General features: G+C 34.0%; 1 protein-coding gene across 4 annotated transcripts in view; it reads right to left on the bottom strand.

Annotated features, from left to right (window-relative positions):
- The window catches only part of EXOC2 (exocyst complex component 2), a 124489-nt gene that overhangs the window by 22852 nt on the left and 81637 nt on the right, over positions 1-20000 (bottom strand). For all 4 annotated transcript variants that reach the window (XM_027666298.1, XM_027666301.1, XM_027666299.1 and 1 more), the window contains 4 exons: positions 19907-19968; positions 19130-19196; positions 16942-17058; positions 14019-14160 (listed from right to left, as the gene is read on the bottom strand). In XM_027666298.1, coding sequence (XP_027522099.1) covers positions 14019-14160; positions 16942-17058; positions 19130-19196; positions 19907-19968 — 388 coding nt within the window. The remainder of the gene's footprint in view (positions 1-14018; positions 14161-16941; positions 17059-19129; positions 19197-19906; positions 19969-20000) is intronic.

The raw sequence follows: 20000 nt of genomic DNA, 5'->3' as shown, positions 1-20000 counted from the left end.
TTCTTTTGAAAAAGCAGAAACTGTTAATACTCAACATGTAAGGTGATGAAAACAGGGCTCATGTCCCTCGTATGACCAGGTTCTCACCAATTTTAGCAGTTTGTAATACAATACATCCTTCGGTATGTATCCAGGAAATGTGGTAGAGGGGGAACTTAACAGCTCTTTTCTTGGCACAGAACATTCTTAAGTTCTTAAAGTCTGCGGCAAGAGAAACACGAAGGCAAGACACAATACTGCATGTAAGAGGAAACAGACTACTTAGTGTAATATACTTACTTTATATAAATATTTGATGAATATTGGACATATTTTCAAAAAGCCACATGCATCAAAAGTTTTCGCATTAAATGAGACCATGCTGACCAAGAAACTGCTCTGCTATTTAAAAGGTCTCAATTTCTTTTTTTCAATTTTTTGAGAAAAATTGAGAAACTGCAACAGACCAGCTGGTGAGTGGTGGACAACTGAAGAGCATCATCATCTTATAAAACTAGTACCTACATTCTTCTGAAGCCTGGCACTCATCTTGTTTCCAGTACTGTAACCTGTTTGTTATTTATTTCCAAATTCTTCACCAGTGAGCCTCTTAAGAAAAAAGAAACCAGTTGTAACCCTTGACAACTTTGACACAGACTTCCAAAAGCCTGAGTGTGATAACTCATCATATTTGGTTGTCCATGCCACTTCCAGACACCTCTCTCATTTTACAGAAGTGTGGTCACACGTCCAGTGGTGTCAGTGGAGATCAAAGTCAGCAACACAGACTAACTGTCAGATCCCACCCAGATATCCCCATACAAGAGGATTTATGTAATGGCAAGAAATGTCAGTTTAAAAAGGTGTGTTTCACAGATAAAAGAGCGTAGCTATATGCATCATAAAGATACAGGATGACCGATTCGATGGGAAAAGCAAGTAACTTTTTTAATTGTAAGGTATACTAAAAATCAACATCTCTATCAAAACTGAGAACAGTTGAATCCAAAAATCTCAAGAAGTATTTCCTTTCATTAACACAAACCAAGCATGGTCTGCAAGAATATTAATTTATTTCTTTCAAACACATCATTTTTAAGGCACCCTGAAGGTGTCCTTTCAGGATTTTATAAAACCTAAAATTATTAAAACCTTTCAAAACACAGACTCACTCAGGAAACTGTATGTTCTTCTCATAATTCCTGAAGTCACTGGTACTGTAATAATAGCCTGTCAAATGCAAAATGACAGCAATTTCATACACGAAGAATGGGCTTAGAGATATACTATGTTTATGAATTTACTTTGGTTGTCACTCAAATATTATTATTATAAGAAAAGAGAAAACTGAAGTCAACCTATCCAAAAGAGACTAATTTCACAAATAAAGTACTTGGAACACTACAGACACTAATAACTTTAGTGTCCAGTTTTGGTCTGTGTCTCTCTAACCTTCAAGCTATGGGAAAAATCGCAGTCACCAATGAAACACATCATGCACTTATTACAGTGACTTAAGACAGATATATGTGGGTAAGTAAAAGGCAAACATGACAAGAGGAAGTAGAGTATGGACCTTTTAATTTTTTTTTAAGTAAGAAAATTCAAAAGTAGTTCTTTGAGCAAAAAGATTACGAGCACCATTAAAATACACAATTTTCATGGGTTTTACAGTATAGTTTTGTTAGTAGCATTAATGTTTTAAAGTTGCTATTTCTACTGGTTTATATGAATATAGAATGACAAAGAGCATGCAGCACATGCATAATATAAAAAGCCCAATACTTTTGGAACCTGATTCTGCAAAGATCTGTGAATGTTTCTAACTTGAAAAAATGCAAGCAGTCACCACACTGAAAGAAACAACAGAACTGGTTCTTAATATTTTTACATGTTTTCCTGAAAGAAACAACAGAACTGGTTCTTAATGTTTTTACATGTTTTCCTCCAAATTGCTCTGTGTACCATTTGTGTATATGGGATTTTTATTTGTCCTTAGTAATTAAATTCAGCAAATTGGCAACCAAATCAAAGCCAGGGTATTAACTTACAAGCAAATGCTAACAAGTAGCAGAATTTTGTAGGTACAGTGGAACTATCGAGTCATGGGAAAAAGCTGACCAAAGAAAGGGACCTTGGCTACAGATCCAGCAGATTCTTTGGAAGACACAGTAGGAGGTTGTGCTCTGCTTCATTTCACCAAATTCTCAAATTTGAATTATACAGTAAAATCTAGTTATTGTTTATATTTTCCTTCTGTAGACTTGGCAACTTGGAATGACCTTGAAGAGGCAGTCATCATTTTGACTTTCAGACAGTCCTTATTTCTACGTATGTACATATCTAAAACTGCAACATCTACTGCAGTTAAATGCATGTAGATTAGCATATCAAGAGTATACCTTAAATTTATGGAAAAAAATGCCACAAATTCAATTTCATGTATAATTTTATTTATCTGTTTAAATACCCAGTGAGTTAGAACCAGGTAACTGCACCTTTTAGACATGTTACTGCAGTACAAAAGAAAACAACCCAAAAATCCAACATAAAACCCACCCAACCAAAACCCAACAACCAAAGCACAACAACACCCCCCACACCTTACTGTCTTTTACTCTCCTAGAAAAAAATGAGAGAAAATTTTTGCAAGACACATAAAGTATTCAGTGAGACCACATATTAATTCTATTTATTAGAGTGAAGGTGAGAACTTGCACTGACTTCCAGAGCTACTATTTCATCATTTTTCACTTCCAAGCTTCACTCAATCCCTACAGCATTTTGAAAAGGGCATGGATTTAAAATCAAGAATGTCTTTGCATGACCTGAACAATAGATCCTTAAAAACTGTTTAGCCCAAAATCAACATTTGGAAACTATCTTGACTCAGGAGTGACCCACAATAACTGGAAAGCTTAAGATTTTTCACAGTTCAAAGTAAGGGCTTTTAATAATTTTTAATTACTTCAACTGCCAAACAAGTCCAACACTATAATTTCATCCACACATCAATAAGTTTAAGTGTTTCATTAAATTTAAATTGCTAAAAAAATTTTAAGCTAATGAAATGCTTTTTATTACAATGGATCTGCTGTACTGTTAGAAATTGATTGTATTTTCCCACTTAAAAAGTAAGAGTTCAAGGGCGTGATAACTTGGCTACGGAGAAAATATGCTCCAGGGTGAATTTTGTATAGAAAGCTGAGGCTTTCTGTTACACTAAAATTTTTTACTTAAACAGCCCCCCACCCCCGCCCCGGGTCTGTCCAGTGTTACTGAAGTACTAAGGAGACAGCTATTTTCCCACTCAGCTAGTAGGATTCCCCTAGTTGGTCCTGTGGCAAGGTACATCTTGAAGATTGCATTTTCATTGGTGTTTTTAAAATGTTAAAAACGACAGCATACATTCAGGGTTAAGAAAATAAATCGTTCTTACTACTCCTCTTTCATCTTGAAATCAGTATTGTTTTATGCTTGATCATAAACCTCTTACACAACACTTTAAACCACAATCAAGAATGTGAACTGACCAGTGGGTTCAATAAGGGCATCGAGGCTTTTGGATCTCCCTTGCTGAGTTGTCTGGGGCAAATTCCAGATGTTTTAAGATGATTCTTTGCATCTGCACAGGAGGTACTATAATGCTGTATTTTGTATGGCCCTTGAAGTATCTCCACCACAAGATATTAAGAGCCTTTTTAAGGTGAGAATACTCACTGTTATGGATTGTTTCCAACCAGTACCTATATGCTCAAGGTTAATAAGACAAAACCATTCTCTAAGCAAAACAGTGTGAATTATAGGAAACATAAAGGCAGCTCCATGCACAGAAAAGTCTGGTAATTTTGATAGAGGTGAGTTTGTTCAGACCAATAGCATAATTTTAATTTGGGACTGCCCATCTAAATATCACACACAAATCTCTGACCCTTTATAATTGGAGCTAGAGGATTATAATTTAGCTACATTAAACAGCAGCAGACAAATGTCTACTACAGATCAACCTTAAAGGAGAGTCACATTCACCTATGAATAGGTAACAACAACGCAATAAAGTTTCCTAAATATTAATTATGACCTGTAAATGCTTCTTGATCTCACAGTGCTCCCATGCACAACTGTCTTCAGAAACTGTGATGACGACCCCAGTATGAGCTAATAAACTCTTGCCCAGCATAAAGTTCCATGGTTTCTACAGCATATCAGTTTGCTTTGAAATCAACTTTTAAAATGGATGCCTTGCTTTCCATGGGATCTTGTTTGCAGCACTGACAACCTCAAAACAGGAAATGCAATTGTATGCATTAGCCAAAACAGTACTAAAAATGCATTCAAATATAAAATAAAAAAGAGATAACCCTGAAAACACACTTAATCTGTCAGCAGACAAAAGCTGCATAGTAAAAAATTAGTTCCATCAATACAGAAAGCCAAGGTCCATACACTTATTTATAGCCACTCAACAGCAGTGCAAGCAGAATGCCTGTGGAAACTAGCTAAAGATTGCCAAAGGGACTTTAAAACACTTCTGAGTACAAGAAGAGAGCAGTCTCAAGATCTGTTAGCAGATACCACTACAAACTCGATATTCTGAGAGAAATAGAAAAGCATCTACAATTAGCACACCTGTGAAAACAAATCTTTGTAAGAGGAGAATAAATGCAAGCAAAAAGGCCTAAGGACTTCGGAACAGACCTGATACAAGTTTGGGACTACAGGTAATTTTACTTTTCATATGACTTACTTTCCCTACTCCACTTGTTTCATTACACCTCAGTTTGTTAAAGATTGTCGCAGAAACTACCTTGAGGATTATCAAGATAGTAAAAATCTTGTTTCTAAGGGTAACAATTGAAGGAGCAGTCTGAAACTAAGCCTACTCAAACACCTCATTCACAACCAAGGTTTTAATTTATTTTGGCTTATAATACATTTAAGTAATCAAATAAAAACAAATAGTAGTAATAGTGACTATTGACTCAGTGTTTCAAGCTTTTTGGCCTATGACGTTACCACTGGTCTTCAGTTCTGGCTTTCAAACCCATCTGAACCAATTCCACTGAGTTCTTCCTCTCCCACACTTCCATCCATTCATTTCTACTCCCTTACCCAAGCTGCAAACCCAACAGGCCAGTGATCCAAAACTCTTTCCTGCATCATTCCATAACATTGGGACACCCAAAATAATGAGTAAACCAGACAGGAGACATTAAGATGCCATTTGTGCCTATCAAATGCAAAGTAAACATGAAAGCATTCACTATGCCAACAAGCACTGGGTATTTGATAACACAACTTATTACTACATGTGTTTAATTGAAGGAGTTTGAGGCAATACAAAATTTGTGTGTATATACCCTCATTCAAGCCTGTAATAAGGGGTGCTGTAAGAGGGGAAAAAACAATGCTTAACCTTTCTCCTCTATGCATTATCATTGATTCCAATCCCCAATTAATTTTCTGCTTTGAGTAATGCAGAAATCAGATCCTATTATCAAAGGCAGTCATAAAAATACTAAATAATGTTAAAAGATCTTAAGTGTTTCTCAATGAGTGTGTTTGAGGAGTTAAAAAAAAATTCAGGTCTCCTTGTAAAAAAAACAAAATCAAACTAAAAAAAAAAGGTTGTTGACATGAACACATGTCTACCCAGATAGACCATGAACTAACACTGCATGAACTAGAAAATGCTGAACTGATGACAAGTATCCCAGGTAAAGAACAAAACTGGCCTTTGAAATGTCAAACTGGAGACAACATGACCCAACTTCCTACAACTGGCCAGACAACAGAAGAGACTTCTCAGTTGTCAGACATTGCTGATAAGTAAATCCTCTGAAGTTGCAATAATTATCATCTCCTTTAGGTATTAGAGATGATTAGGTATTAGAAATTAGGTATTTTCTAACCATCAGTTAGAAAATGTACATGAGTAGAAAATTTTCAAGCTACAAGACTAGGATGCAGTCTGACCAACAAAACACAGCAAGACTTCTTTTCAGAGATACAAGGCTTTTGTAATCATGTTGTTTCCATCCCTTGAACAATATAAATGAAGTCTGTTTTAGGTCTTGAAACTTTTCAGATTAGAGAGACTCTTTTACCAATCACATTATTTCCCTTTTTAAAATACACACTGCTTTAACAGGCAATTTTCAAATTTGCTGACCGCTTTATTTTGTAGTTTGAGAAAGATGCAGGTTTTCCAACTTCTAATGAAAAAATACTGAAGATAAAATGTTTCTGAAGCTTAATTCATGGAGCTTAATAGTCTTTAGCAAAGCATAGACAGAAATGCCACAAGCTATCAGAGGAAGAAGTTTGACAGGTAAAGCCAAAGAGAAGCTGGGAGAGAGACGGATGGCAGTCTGGTAAACAACTACTGGTAGGCTTAATAGCAGAAAATGCTAAAAAACAGAACTATGGGTGAAGGTAGACATGTGTAAAGCAAGAGGAATCACAAGCAATAAAAAAGTTAAGTTGCAGATGAACTCCTACTGCATGCTTGCACATCTGAAGTCTAGAGTCCTCCGAGATCAGCCAACAAAAACTAGAATAAAAATTAGCAGCGGAAAAATCTTGCATGCAAGAAGCGTGGAGAAGCTCAAGAAGATATTTAATAAAGTCTACATTCAAGTGCAACTCAATATGTGGCAGGTAGGAACTGGAAAATGCAGTGTCTCTCTGGGACGGTTTCTACTGGGATTTCTGTAATAGTCAGAAATTAAAGACAACCTGGCGGCAGAAACTACAGGAAGCTGGAGGGCCAGTTCCTTCTCCTGTTCTCATTTGTTGCAACTTTTTCCAAGGACAGAGACGGTATGATGTCCATTCCATTTCACCAGCTAGAATGATCCTTAAAACTTATAATTAAGACACCAATATACAACAACTCAATGTTTTCAGAAGTGAGAAATGTAATAAAACCTGAATGTCTGAAAGTGAAATTGAAGAAAAATCTGAGGTTAAAATGAAATTACACAAATGAAGGTAGTTTGAAACCTGCAGTGAAATTTTTGCTTATACTTCAAGCAGCAAACTAATTTTTTTACAAAATTAACCGAAAGGCTACTGTATGATGGCCCCTCACTTTGAAATTTTTGTATGATTCTACTGTGTGAAGTAAACCAAATGCAAGAACTGCAGTCATGTAACACATGCTTTTTTACTTGCTGATTGAACAGGTCATTTAAGGATGTTGAATTCAGTTCATCCTAACAAAAATATTATTGTTATATAGTTAATATTTCCTTACTAGAGTGACAAATTATCAATTTATTAATGCATGTTGCAATTGCAGTTAGCTTGAATGAAAAATAATGTATTTTAACTGGAGTATTTAAAGAGTACTGTGTATAAGAATACTTCTGGCATTTTGTAACAAAACCCCCACACTGACAAGTCCTTTACCAAATTCATTTGCCAGTGCAGAACACTGTTTTTCCTTTAACATCATATGCAATATATCATTGTTTTCTTCCTGTTCACATATATACACATTATTTTCCTGCACCAAAATACCAGAATTTGGCATAAAAAGACAGACAATTCCTAAACACGGTACATCAATAGTTGGTGGACTGAGTTCCAAATCGTCTACCTCTAGTAAGATAATAATTTTGAAGCCATCCATTTGAACTGTTAGCAGAAATCTAAAGGGTTACAAAGATTTCAAACAAAACTGTTTTGCACATTTCAGTCAAAAAGTATTTGCCTATGTCTAAAAAAAAAAAAAAAAAAGGAATAAAATGAAAGAGATTTGTACTATATCCAAACGTTTTTAAGATGTAAATGTACTTGTCATCTTTCATGTAAGCAGGGTGCTAGTGCCCCATATTAAACAAAAGAAGAAAAGTTAGGGTTGACAAGTATGTCGCTGCATAACTACAAATTAAATATGCCTTTTAATATTTCATTTTTAACTGTTGAGTACCTTTTCATAAGGCTATTGCCATTAGAAGTTTTTTACTAGATTTTTAAATTAGACAAATAACAGATAAGAGATGTGACAAGTGTAACAAACCTGATTTAGCAGATCTTACGCACTTAATCCTTTATGGTAGTAGCAGCATTTGATACATTTGAAATGTTTCAAACGATGCTCCGTTAACATGCCAAAGAAGAAGAAATTCAGATTTAACTCTACTACATTCAATTTATGCCAAGTATGGAATGCATATCTAAAACCCACAAACAATCAACTTTCAGCTGAAAGTGTGAAATGACCTAAAACTTTCAAAGAAATGTGAAATTTTAAGTACTACAACCTCCCCATATCTGCCAACACTAGTGAAACACAAAACATACATGCTGTATGCTGTGAATGCTGGTTAGACTAAACAGCAGCCAGCATTTAAAAGTAAGTTACGAAGAGAGATCACCATATCTGAATTCCTCAGAAAAATAAACGAACATCAACTTTTTGTGTGGTAAACAAATCCACACTTACTACAGTCTCAAACTGATGTACTAAATATAATAAAACTTGCCCCATTATGAAGAGTAATTTGACATTTGCATGCAAAAGCTCACATCAATAATCTGTATATATATAATATGTATAAGACTGAATGCTCACATGCAACTACTTCTGCTTGTATAGCACAAACTTCAATACACAGAAATCTTTTCTATCCATTTTCAGAGTAACACAACCACCTCATTCACTGTCCAAAAGACTGTAGGCTTGCAATTCAGGAAAGATCACAAAGCCTAATTTTGTCACGAGACTGAGATGTAACACACGCATTTTAAAATAGAATTAAAAAATCCACAACAAAATACAACTTACTACCAAAAAAGAGGAGAATGAATAGGAACAAAAAACCCCAACTTGTACACTGAACTATCAGATTGCTCAATACACACAAAAAATAATCTAAAACCACACGTGGCAAATGATTAACACTATTGTTTCCTATTGTTCCTTTCATCTCTTTTAATTTTGTTAATACTGTAGAATAAATTAGAACAATGTTTCAAACAAGAAAAAAGAACCAAACTACATTTCATTGTTGCTGTATGTTAAAACTGAAGTCTTTATTGTAAAGACTCTGAAGTCTACATTGAAATTAAAATGAAAATTTAAATGAGTTATTTATTAACAATAAATCTAATTAAGTTAATAAAACTGCCTTCTAACTCCAGCAGTCACACCTCAGATCAAAATAAAGGGTCAAATGTAAAATTACTTTGTGCATAAGTTCCTTCTGATATTCAGAACTTTCATATTGAAAAGAACATGCATGTTGGAAAATTAAACAATAAAAGTTTTAGCACATAGGCTAAATGAAACTTTGTCCCACGCAAACCCTTTATCCTTTTTTATGTTTAGAACTGTAACAAAAAGCATATGTATAAGGAAATCACTGATAATTGAAGGACAATTGCCTACGTGAGCAAGGTATATGCTTCTTCCACACTGACATGGTATGAGACCTGAATATCATGTATTTTTCAAAGCTTGTTCAAAAGGAAAGCTTCTTAATTCTAAATTCTCCTTCTGAACTGTTTGTTTAATACGGTTCTCATTCGCCTATTTTCCCCATGAATTTTATGAAGCAAAAAAGTGCTGTCTTCAGTACTTACAGACAGATGCCTGTAAAGATGCCCATAATAAATAGAGTGCCAAGATTTTTCTGAATATTCTATGCCTTACAAGACTTTAGCTAGTCAAACTAACCCTGAATGTTTAAACTGACAGGAGTCAAAGAAGGCATTTTAAAGATAAAGACAAAAATGCTTAAGAGAGGTATTACCATGACATAGCAAACACTGTGGACAGAAACTTGCCTCCACCTTTTTTCCCCTCCTAGTTTATACTTCACTCACTTCTCAAGTTTTTTAAAAGCTAAAGGGTAGAGTTTTGCCTGTACCAATTCTGCTTAATACAAAACCCAGTCGTATCTCTGAAAGAGCTGACATTTCATGAAGCAAGTCAAATGTACTCGTGTGAGAAAAAAACGTTATTATTAAAAATTGAATTATACATGATTGTGTAGTTTTAGTTTGTACATAATTTTTTACTGATATGGAAAAGAAAGTAAGAAAACGAGAATGGAAATCAGAAAATTCTCTTACTGCAGGGGTCTACTTGGCTCAAGAACAGAACTGGCAATAAATACAGGTAATTTCTGTACAGTAAATTTTTATGGATTTGATTCTTTTGGCTGATGATGTAGACCTTGACTTTTATAGCCCTAATTCTAAAAAAAAGAAACAAAGTTGATAGCACTTGCAAGGCAAAACAATTAGGCTATCGCCTAAATGTTACTCAGTGGACTTGCCTATACATAGCTTGTAGCATTACCTGTAGTGTCACTTCAGCTATGTAGTAATGCATACATAACTTCTGTAAGCTGTGCAAACAAAGTGATCAGTAGTATTAATAGGCTGTTATCCTTAGTGGACAAAAGGGCAAAACTGAGGGAATTTCTTCAATTACACAGCAGCTTCTGGTATGCTCACTTACCTAGTATCAGATCTCTCTGTCCTTTTATTTGCAATTTAAGTCTGTCTGTTGTTTGAATAATACCTTGCAATTCATTTACATCTCTGAATAAAAATGGATTAATTCTATGTAATTTTATTTCTAAATCCTACCTCAAGTTATGTTTTTACCTCACTCATCCAGTCCATATATTATCCCCATGAACAATTCCATCTACCCAAAAGCATTATCTTCCTAATAGTCCAGATTGGGCGTTCTGCAGAGAACTCTTCAGAAACAGCTGTAGTCTTGAAGTTCTGGACTGGACTAGCAACATGGGAAACTCAGCATCAGAAAATTCTTAATGTTATTCCTAACCAATTCACAAGTGTTTTCATACTCACATTTTCAAAAATGTCCTTTGCAAAAGATAAATCATGGCATCAACATGACCTACTCTGGTCAAATTTTCGCTTGCCAGATGGAATGCTTGAAAGTTTCAGACTGCATCAGGGAAATTATTTGCCTTTTACGTAACCTTTTAAATTGATGTCTTTGACCTTTTCTTTCCCTTCAAAAAAAGAGAACTGTTTTTTGTCAAAATTTGCCTTTTTACTATCATTAGTACTATCTGAAAGCTAATACAGAAGTAGCACGTAAAAAAACCTTCATGCCAAACTACTATGTCCTGGCAATCACGCAGTAAGAAACATGGAGTAACTTCAGTTATGCAACACTACACATCACTGATAGCACCACTCAGAACACAAGTGATGAGGTCTAAATAGTTTGCCTTGTCAATGCCATCAACATTTTTTACTTTTTTAAAATTAAAGCTACAAAAGTCAAGATCTAAACCGGGTAAATTAATAAAATAAAATCTTTATATTTTGCAGTCATAAGGATTACCAAAAAAGAGACAATAACTTCTAATACACAAATATTTTTTTCTCAAAAAAATCAATGTGTCAATCTTTAACAAATCCTTGAGTGAATGGTGTGTTTGACTCAGTGTGATCCACTCCCAGTCATATGTATGCTATTTCAGTTTTAAAAAGTAGGCCTTTTTCATGTTGTATTGAGATCAACTGTAATTTGTTTGCTTGGGGTTTTTCCAAGAGGAAAATAAAAAGATAGCGTGTCTACTGCAGCACTAACTGCATCATTTAGATTATGTATGGGCATATTTTATCAACTAAAATCTTATTGTACAATTTAAAATTGTTTGTGAATACTAGTTTATTGGGAAAAAACCCCTATTATATGTCTGTTGGGTGATCTTTTTTTTTTATTGAATATGGAAAGAAGTCAGATTCTCATATGCTCCACAAAGAGATTTTTTTTTTCCCCCAGTCCTTTTCAATAATGAAGTTCCTCTACCTCGTCCAAGAGGTTCCTTACTAATCACTTACTATATTTATCTTCAGAGTATCAAATATTTCCAGGATCAATGAACAGACAAATGAAGGTACTCAAAGTTACTCTTTGCCCTGGTTTTGGCTGGGGGAGAGTTAATTTTCTTCCCAGTAGCTGGTATATTGCTATATTTAGTATGAGAACAATGTTGATAACACACTGCTTACACTAAGTCAAGGATTTTTCAGCTTCTCATGCTGCCCTGTTGGGGCTTCACAAGAATCTGGGAAGGAACACAGCTGGGCAGCTGCCCCTGACTGGTCAAAGGGATATTCCAACTATATGATGCCATACGATGTCATGCTCAGTATATAAACTAGGGGGAAAGCTGGCCTAGGGCTGTTGCTTGGAACAGGCTGCACATTGGTCAGGTGGTGGTGAGTGACTGTTTTTCATTTGCATCACTTGTTTTTTTGCCTTTTTTTTTTTTTTCCCTTGGGGTTTATTTATCTTTTTGTTACTTTCCTTATCATTAAAATTTATTATTATTATTTTATTGCAGTTATTAAGCTCTTCTTATCTCAACACACAAGTTTTTTTACTTTTACTCTTCTGATTTTCCCTCCCATCCCCCCAGGGCAGGGGAGGAGTGAGCGAGCAGCTGTGTGGTTCTTAGTTGCTGGATGATGTTAAACCATGACACTTTTTTATACCAATAGTCAACAGGGTACATTTGTCAGAAGTTATTAATAAGACAGGTAGTTCATCAAGATGGCAAAGCACAGAAGTGACTATAATGTTCCTTTTTAATGTGTCTAGCTTGGGGATTAATGCAAAAAAAAAGAAACAGACAACTCTTCTACTACTTCAAATTGGCCAACACTGTGATATGTAATCCTAAAGGAGTCTCTGATATACATCGTCTTCACTTTGATTTTTGCCAAAAAGCTGGAGAGGAAGTATGTAAAAACGACAATAAATAGGACCACAAGCAGGCTAAGACCCACCTCTATTAGAAATTTAATATTACCTTTAAAGAAAAAAATACTACAGAATAATCTTAAAGGCAACGTGAACTTCATAAGTAGATCACAATGTGCTAGATCAAGAAAGGAGCATAAAAAGCTGACACGACTTTTTTTGTCTTGGTTAGCTGGTGGGAATCCAAACACGCCAAGTGAAAACATACTTCAAGTATGATGAGAAATTATGTATTATTCAGATACAAATTTGAATGTGCAAGATGAATATCTCAGTTATTTCTGCTATATGTTGCAGAAATACAAGCACATATATATATATATACAGCACAGAATATACAGCACATATTCTGAGCATAAAAGTAGTAATGAGATAGAAGAGACACTTTTCTCTGAAGTAATAAACCCCAAGATCCTTGTGCTTTTAAGCAAGCAAGCACTGCAGTTCTTGATTTGCAGGTTACCAGTGTGCTTCTTATAATTACCTGAGTGTCCAACTTTTAAGCACAGCAGAATTTCTACTAAGCCTGCCACACATAACTCTTATCAAAAAATCAAAACAAGAAAGTGCAAATTGATTAAGAGAAGTTCACCTTCAAAATGCCATGTTCTGTGTCACTGCAACTAATTTCTACTTGGCATTAACCACGCATTCATGTGATAAGTGATTTAGATACGACAAATGGCATATTCAAAGGACCTAAGTGTGCACAGTATGCACCACTGTGAAAAATGACTCGTTTATATTATGCTTCCTTAAAACAGAAGCTCTTAAAACACCTAGATAATGACTAACATCTCAGTAATTTTAAATACAGTGCCTGCCCTTCGATGGTTTAACATTCTTTGCTGAACTACTATTACAATATGCATTTTCTCATAATTTTTTTAATTTCAGAACTGTAATTACATCTGTTACCAAAGTAGTCAGATTCTGTTGGAAAAAAATCCCAAACTACCTCAATGAATTTTATAAGAAAATAGCAAAGATGGCTTTTATAATTTTTTCTATTATATATAAGCAATGAAGCAAAATAATCACAAAAAACAAGTATTAAAGAGATTATCAATAATGAAAGTAGCTTTAATAATTTGCGGGTATTTGAAAAACGCTTTAAGAATTAAGTAAAGTCTGTGAGAAAGAACTTATAATGAAAACTTGTCAAAAGTTAAAAACATAGATTAGAAAAAAGTTTTTAATTGTATAGTATATTTTAGCTCCTATCAATCACTGTTAAAATAATTTCATAGTTTAATAAGCAGATATTTACCTGTTGGAACAAGACAATCTTTCCAGTCAAAATATCCTGCATAAATGCCAGGTTCTAATGACCCTACTATTGGATCTGCCTTGAATTCAATGTACATTTCAAACAGTCTTTGATCCAGCTCTTTCAAGGACTCCATACTAACCTAAAAATGAAAAAAAAAAAAAAAAAAAAAGATAAAAAAGAAAGAGAAAGAACATAATAAATAGTCATTAACTATAAGAATTAAATCACATGCCCAAAAAATTTCCTCATTGCTTCTTTAATTTTCAGTAAAAAGTAGCAATTACTGACATTTCAATTCATAATTACATATATAAAAGCCTAAGATCTTCTATATTATCTGTCCATCCTACCTAGATTAATTTTTTTTTCGGATTGTACTCAGCAACAGACATTTTTGTGAAAAGTCTAAGTAAGCAGGCAGATTATTTGCTAATTGTCTACTGGCATGATTTCTCCCCCCTGCATGTCAGGAAGTCTTTATCTTGCAAAGTAAACAACTGAATTTTGTCTGTGCTTTAAAACATGCCCATAATAATCTCCATCACGACAGATGAAGACTTTTGTATGATACTTTATATCTATCAATTGTAATTTTTCAATTTCTCACTATCCACTCTGTATTCAAAAAATACGTGATTTATTTAGGAGCCTCTGCCTTCTAAAACTGAACATACGGACTTTTCCTCTCTACTTCAATGCATCTCTGGACCAGAAGCATAAGCTGCAGCTCACCAGCATTTGCAGAATTTTTCCCTTTAACAGCTCTCTGTGCTTTTTTTTAGTGATTCACACAACTTAGCCACACTGAAAGCTAAAGGGATATGCATAGCTTGCTCCTTGTAACTGAACAACTTTAAATATTATACAAGACTTCATATTAAACATAGGTACCCCTGTAATTATAGCTTCTACAGCAATTCTATGGATGTTAAATGGATGTTAAATGAAAATAAAATGAAATGAAAATGAAAATTAAGATGAAAATATCATGTGACTTCAACTTAAATGTATTTACCTTTATAAGAAGAGCTTAAGTAATATCAAAGTAAAGCTTTTAAACCAGTTTTCTTTTTCCTCAACAATTAGTGGAAGAAGCACACAGAAATAAAATACATATAAATTATAATTTCCAGAAGTAAAGGGGTTTAAACACAAAGAAGAAGGCAGGTCTCTAGATCAGATTGGGAATTCAGACAAGAAAGAAAAGAGGAATACCAACACCTTATCATTCCTTTTCAGTTGACTAAACTGATGAAAAAAGTTGAGTTAAAGAATCCCCACAGAAAAGTACTTACAAGAGTTATGTAGAAACAAAATATAATTACAGGTGAATACCATAAGTATGTGCCAAGATAGCATGTGCTAAAGCACAGTGTAAAGTTTGGCTGTTTTATATAATTTTGTGTTTGGAACACTAAATAAAAAATGGAAATAACCATGCAGAATGTAAGGAAATGTTCTTAGCTACCATTTTATAATTTCTGTATTTTCAGAATATTAGATAGTAATGATTTCCCTACTAACAAAGGGAACTTTAAAAAATGCCCATCCAAAGAACAGATAGTCTTATACCAAAACACACTACAAAATTCACTTTAAAACTCAATTTATAAAGCTGACAGAATTTAAAAGTATAGTTTTATTTCAGTCTTCTCAGATAAAAACTAATTCTGTTTAAAAAAAAATTTCCCAATTTTTTATTACATTTCTTTTTATCTGGCATTTAAATAAATTTAAGAACTTGCACAAGTTTAGGTGACAGAACAAAAAACTGAAACAATCAACCCACTCCTCTAAACATCCGTGAGCTTGTGTCCTTTTAAAATTAATGAAGGGCTCAAAAATTTCCCTCTTAAGATGACTATATAATTATCCAAATCCTCCCAGCTAGCATTACCAATGGATGTGTCCCATATATGCAGTATTGGGCTAGTCAGCGCTTTTAAAGGGTTAATGCAGATTTGAAATCAATCTGCCACTTTAACATTCGAATTTGGTAATTTATAAACCTACCAAACTTTTAGTGGCATTACTTTGACGTGGCTGCACAAGGCAGGGTGTTGAATACATACATGACAGATGTCTTAGCTGCTTATAAAGACAACACTAACTGTACTCAGCTCAACTCCCAGCAGCAAAAAATGGCAATATCCAGAGTAATTTTCTATATTGTACTAAACATACAAATCTTAGCAATCCCATTTAAATGCTATTCAAAATTACTTCAGCCATAGAAATTCAAACAACATTCAGGCATAATGGGACTAAGGACGTACTACATAGTAGAACAATCAGTTTGAGTGAAATATTGTACTCTGTACTGGAAAAGATAACATTTTACTTCCCATCAACTAATATTTCTGGAAATAAACTAGCTTTATGGTCCTAAGGATTAAGTCACAACATTTCTCATAAGAAATGATTAATCTTTACAAAAAGGCAGGAAAATGAGACAGCTACTGCCACCCACTTTGACATTTTCGTTCTTTGAAAAAGAAAAAACAACAACCCCCCCCAACACAACAAAAAACCCGTGAACTAGTTTATGAACAACAGCTATCAGTAATGCATATTGCCAGATGAAATAATTTATCAAGAGTATTTCTGAGATAACAATCTTTTACTCTCTGCATTGAGAGAACACAGTGACATTAAACAGCTTTACTAAGAAATCTGATAAGCTTTGCCATCGAACACACAAGTCCTGAGGAAGAGGTCACATTTTCTATACCAGCTATTTAAGCCTTGTATGAACACATACAGCCATATGCTTGTTGTTGTGTCCCACTGATGCTTGGAGTCCTCCTCATTTGTGGAAGGCTCACCTAAGAGTCCTTTTGGCTATTTGATACTTGCATCTACTCTGCACAGAAAGTAAACCAAACAGAAATCTGGTGATTATTCCAGTGCTCTCACTTACTTGAGTTATTTTATCAACACCTTGAAAGCCATGTTTCTCAAAATGTTCAGCTATATTTAGGAAGGTATGACGTTCCAGGTAACGGCAGTTACTGAGTGCAATTAAAAGTCTCTGTTCCTAAAAATTTGTTTTAAGAGAAGCAAAAGTATAATAATTAGAAAAAAGAAATATCAGTATAAGCAATACTGTAAACATATAGAGAGTATTTTATTGGCTCTCTGTGCATGATAAATATGCTTATAAATAAGGTGGCGTTTACAAATACTTCTGTCAATAAACCACTGAGAACTGAGTGAGTATCAGGTATGATGACTGAACATTCATGCTTTTCCTTATAGGATCCGGAGCATTCATTGGAATAGTTGTGACTAATAGAGAATCGCAGTTAAGACTTAACGAAAATTGGGTTTGGACAGCCTTCCAGGAAGTGGTTTCTGGATTTTACTATGTTTCAAGAAATATGGTAACAATTATGACCATCCTAAAATCAACTGAATATCATCTTCACTTTTACACAAAGTTGGCTAAAGCAAGGGAAGCAAAACAGGTACTGAACGAATGTACACCCACTCTAAAATACTAGAAGGTTCAGACGAATAAAATACAATTTCAGTTCTTTGAAAAAATTCTAGGTGGTTATAACTTCTCTCTGTTCTTCAATGATTTTTTTTGATTACGAGGGAAACAAATACATTCTGGAGGTGAGGTACCACAGTTGCCTTTCCCTGATCTTGATGTAACAAGGTGTAGTTTCCAAAGAACCAAACAAGACAGAACCACTATTTAAACAGATTGGGTATTCCCTCTTCCCTTCTCCTTCTTCCATTGGCAAAACATTTTTCTCCTTCAAATGGAAGTTAAAAGTCCACCAAGAAAATATTTTGAAAACAAAATTATTTGACAATGAAGTCATAATAACAGCACTGAGATAATTAAAAATGGTATTTGTTTTCAGACCCAGAACTCCTGACAGTTCTGTATTTTGGTAATATGATGACTAGTTTCGAGATGTGCAGTTGCCCACTACTTAAAGTTATAATCGGTTAGTACACAGACTGTTAAAAAATGAGAATTTAAAAAATACAGTGACCAATCTTACTCTGATCATTCACTTTCTCTGTTTTCATTCCAGAAAGACAAAATGTTCTGTGATTTCTATTAAAAAAAAATGATACCATGGAAGCCAAACATTGTCTGAATTTGTTGATTTCTTCTTTCTTATTTAAATGTTCATACCTGTGACATATGGTAAAAAGTCCCAGTCCCAAAAAGTTAGATTTTTACATTAATTGTTGACAAAGTTAAGTGTTGCAATAATGATATAAAGAGTATCTAAAAATGTTTAATAATTTCTAGATATTCTAATTTGTAATAATTATTAACATTTGCAATACAGAAACTTGCCCCAATTTGGTAATCTGTGATTCTTTTATTGCAGCAGAAATGCTTACTGCTCTTGTAAATGAGGCAAAGCTGGGCTTCTGACATTTAAAACCTGTAATAATGAATATTAACTTCACAAGAGTGAAGTTAATTACATCAAGTAATAGTTTTTGCAGGTAAAGCAGTTGTATTTGCAGGTAAAAAATTACATTTTTTTAAAAGCTGCTGAACTAGAAGAAAGTACATTTACCAAAGTGTCAAGAATATCAAAAACCTTTTTTCCAACTTCCTAAAAACCCAAAACCAAACAAGTCAAACAAATAATCAATGCTTCAAGTAAATTTTCTGGGGAAAACTACATTACTGATTTTCTGTATCTTCATGGGTTTTAAAAAGTAACTAATAATCAGACTGGTTCTAATTTAAAACAAGGTCAAAAAATCAAATGTCAGATCTTCAGATGACATAACACCGTGCTTTTTTCACTGATTTCTGTGATGCCATTTAAGTTTCTGAGGAGGACCTGCTTTCAGAAATCATCTTCATTAGTTACCTTAAGACAGTACACTAAGATACCACAAAAACCAGTGCTTTTAATAAAAGCCTTATATTTAAGCCCTATATCCTTATATTTTCTCATGCATATGTATCTAGGAAATATCTCTAGAATACCAAATTGTTCTCTATAAAATAGGAAAACAATATAAACAATTTTTACAATACTGCAATGATAAAAAAGAACCACATTCCAGTAACTTTGAAAAATATTTTCACATCAGCTTTTAGAAACAGAAGCCAAACTTACTGAAGAAAGACTTGAATCTTCATGAATGCTTCCAAACAAATCTGGAGATGAAACATCAACTGAAAGACTAGGAGTAATGTTTAAAAAGTGAGTAGTAAGTGCTTTTGACTATTTGATGCACGGTGGATTTAAACGAATATGAACAAAATGGAATCTTGTTTCAAAGCCCCTCACACAGATAACAAAGCAGCCCATGTTGTTCAGTTTTTCCAAGATGCCCACAAAGCCTTGCAGGAGCTTGGTGGACTGACAGTGGTATTCTAGTTACAGAAGTTTCCTTCTTAAAGCATTTTACTTTTCTTTCTATAATTTCTGTTTTGCCACAGATTGTGTTTTGTTTTTACACCTATCCATCCAACAATCATTCATATAGGAAGCAAAAATAAATTGCATTAAAAACAGAGTTAATTTTCTGTTTCCTAATGCATATTGCAATATTTGCCAAGTCTCTGGTTTTTCACAAATGAAAGCTTTTAGCTCTTGGAAACTCAGGCTACTCTGACTTGTTTTGTTCTCAGCACACAATTCGTGTCACTGAATAACTTTGTATAAGTAATATCATATTAATTTTCTTCTACAATATTTACTACATGATGTCACACAACTGCTTGGCATAAAAAGTATATGCTCTTATTTCAAAGCATTACTATTCAGAGGCAAAAGTATTCACTAGAAATATGAAATACAGAAGGGATAAAGCCACAGCCCCACTGAAATGTAAGACTTGCATCCACAGTTTTAGAATACTACACCTAAATCTTATTTCTTTTTACTTACTGTGATGTATCTATGTCACCATCAGGTTTGGTGCTCAGTTGTTCCAAACAGTCTATAAAGACCTAGGAAACAATAAAGCAAGATCTACATTTTC

The sequence above is a fragment of the Corapipo altera genome, unplaced genomic scaffold (assembly GCF_003945725.1).
Source record: "Corapipo altera isolate COAL_440 unplaced genomic scaffold, ASM394572v1 118, whole genome shotgun sequence".
Classification (NCBI taxonomy): domain Eukaryota; kingdom Metazoa; phylum Chordata; class Aves; order Passeriformes; family Pipridae; genus Corapipo; species Corapipo altera.
The sequence above is the reverse complement of the archived record's forward strand: the minus strand, read 5'-3'. Positions and strand labels throughout refer to the sequence as shown.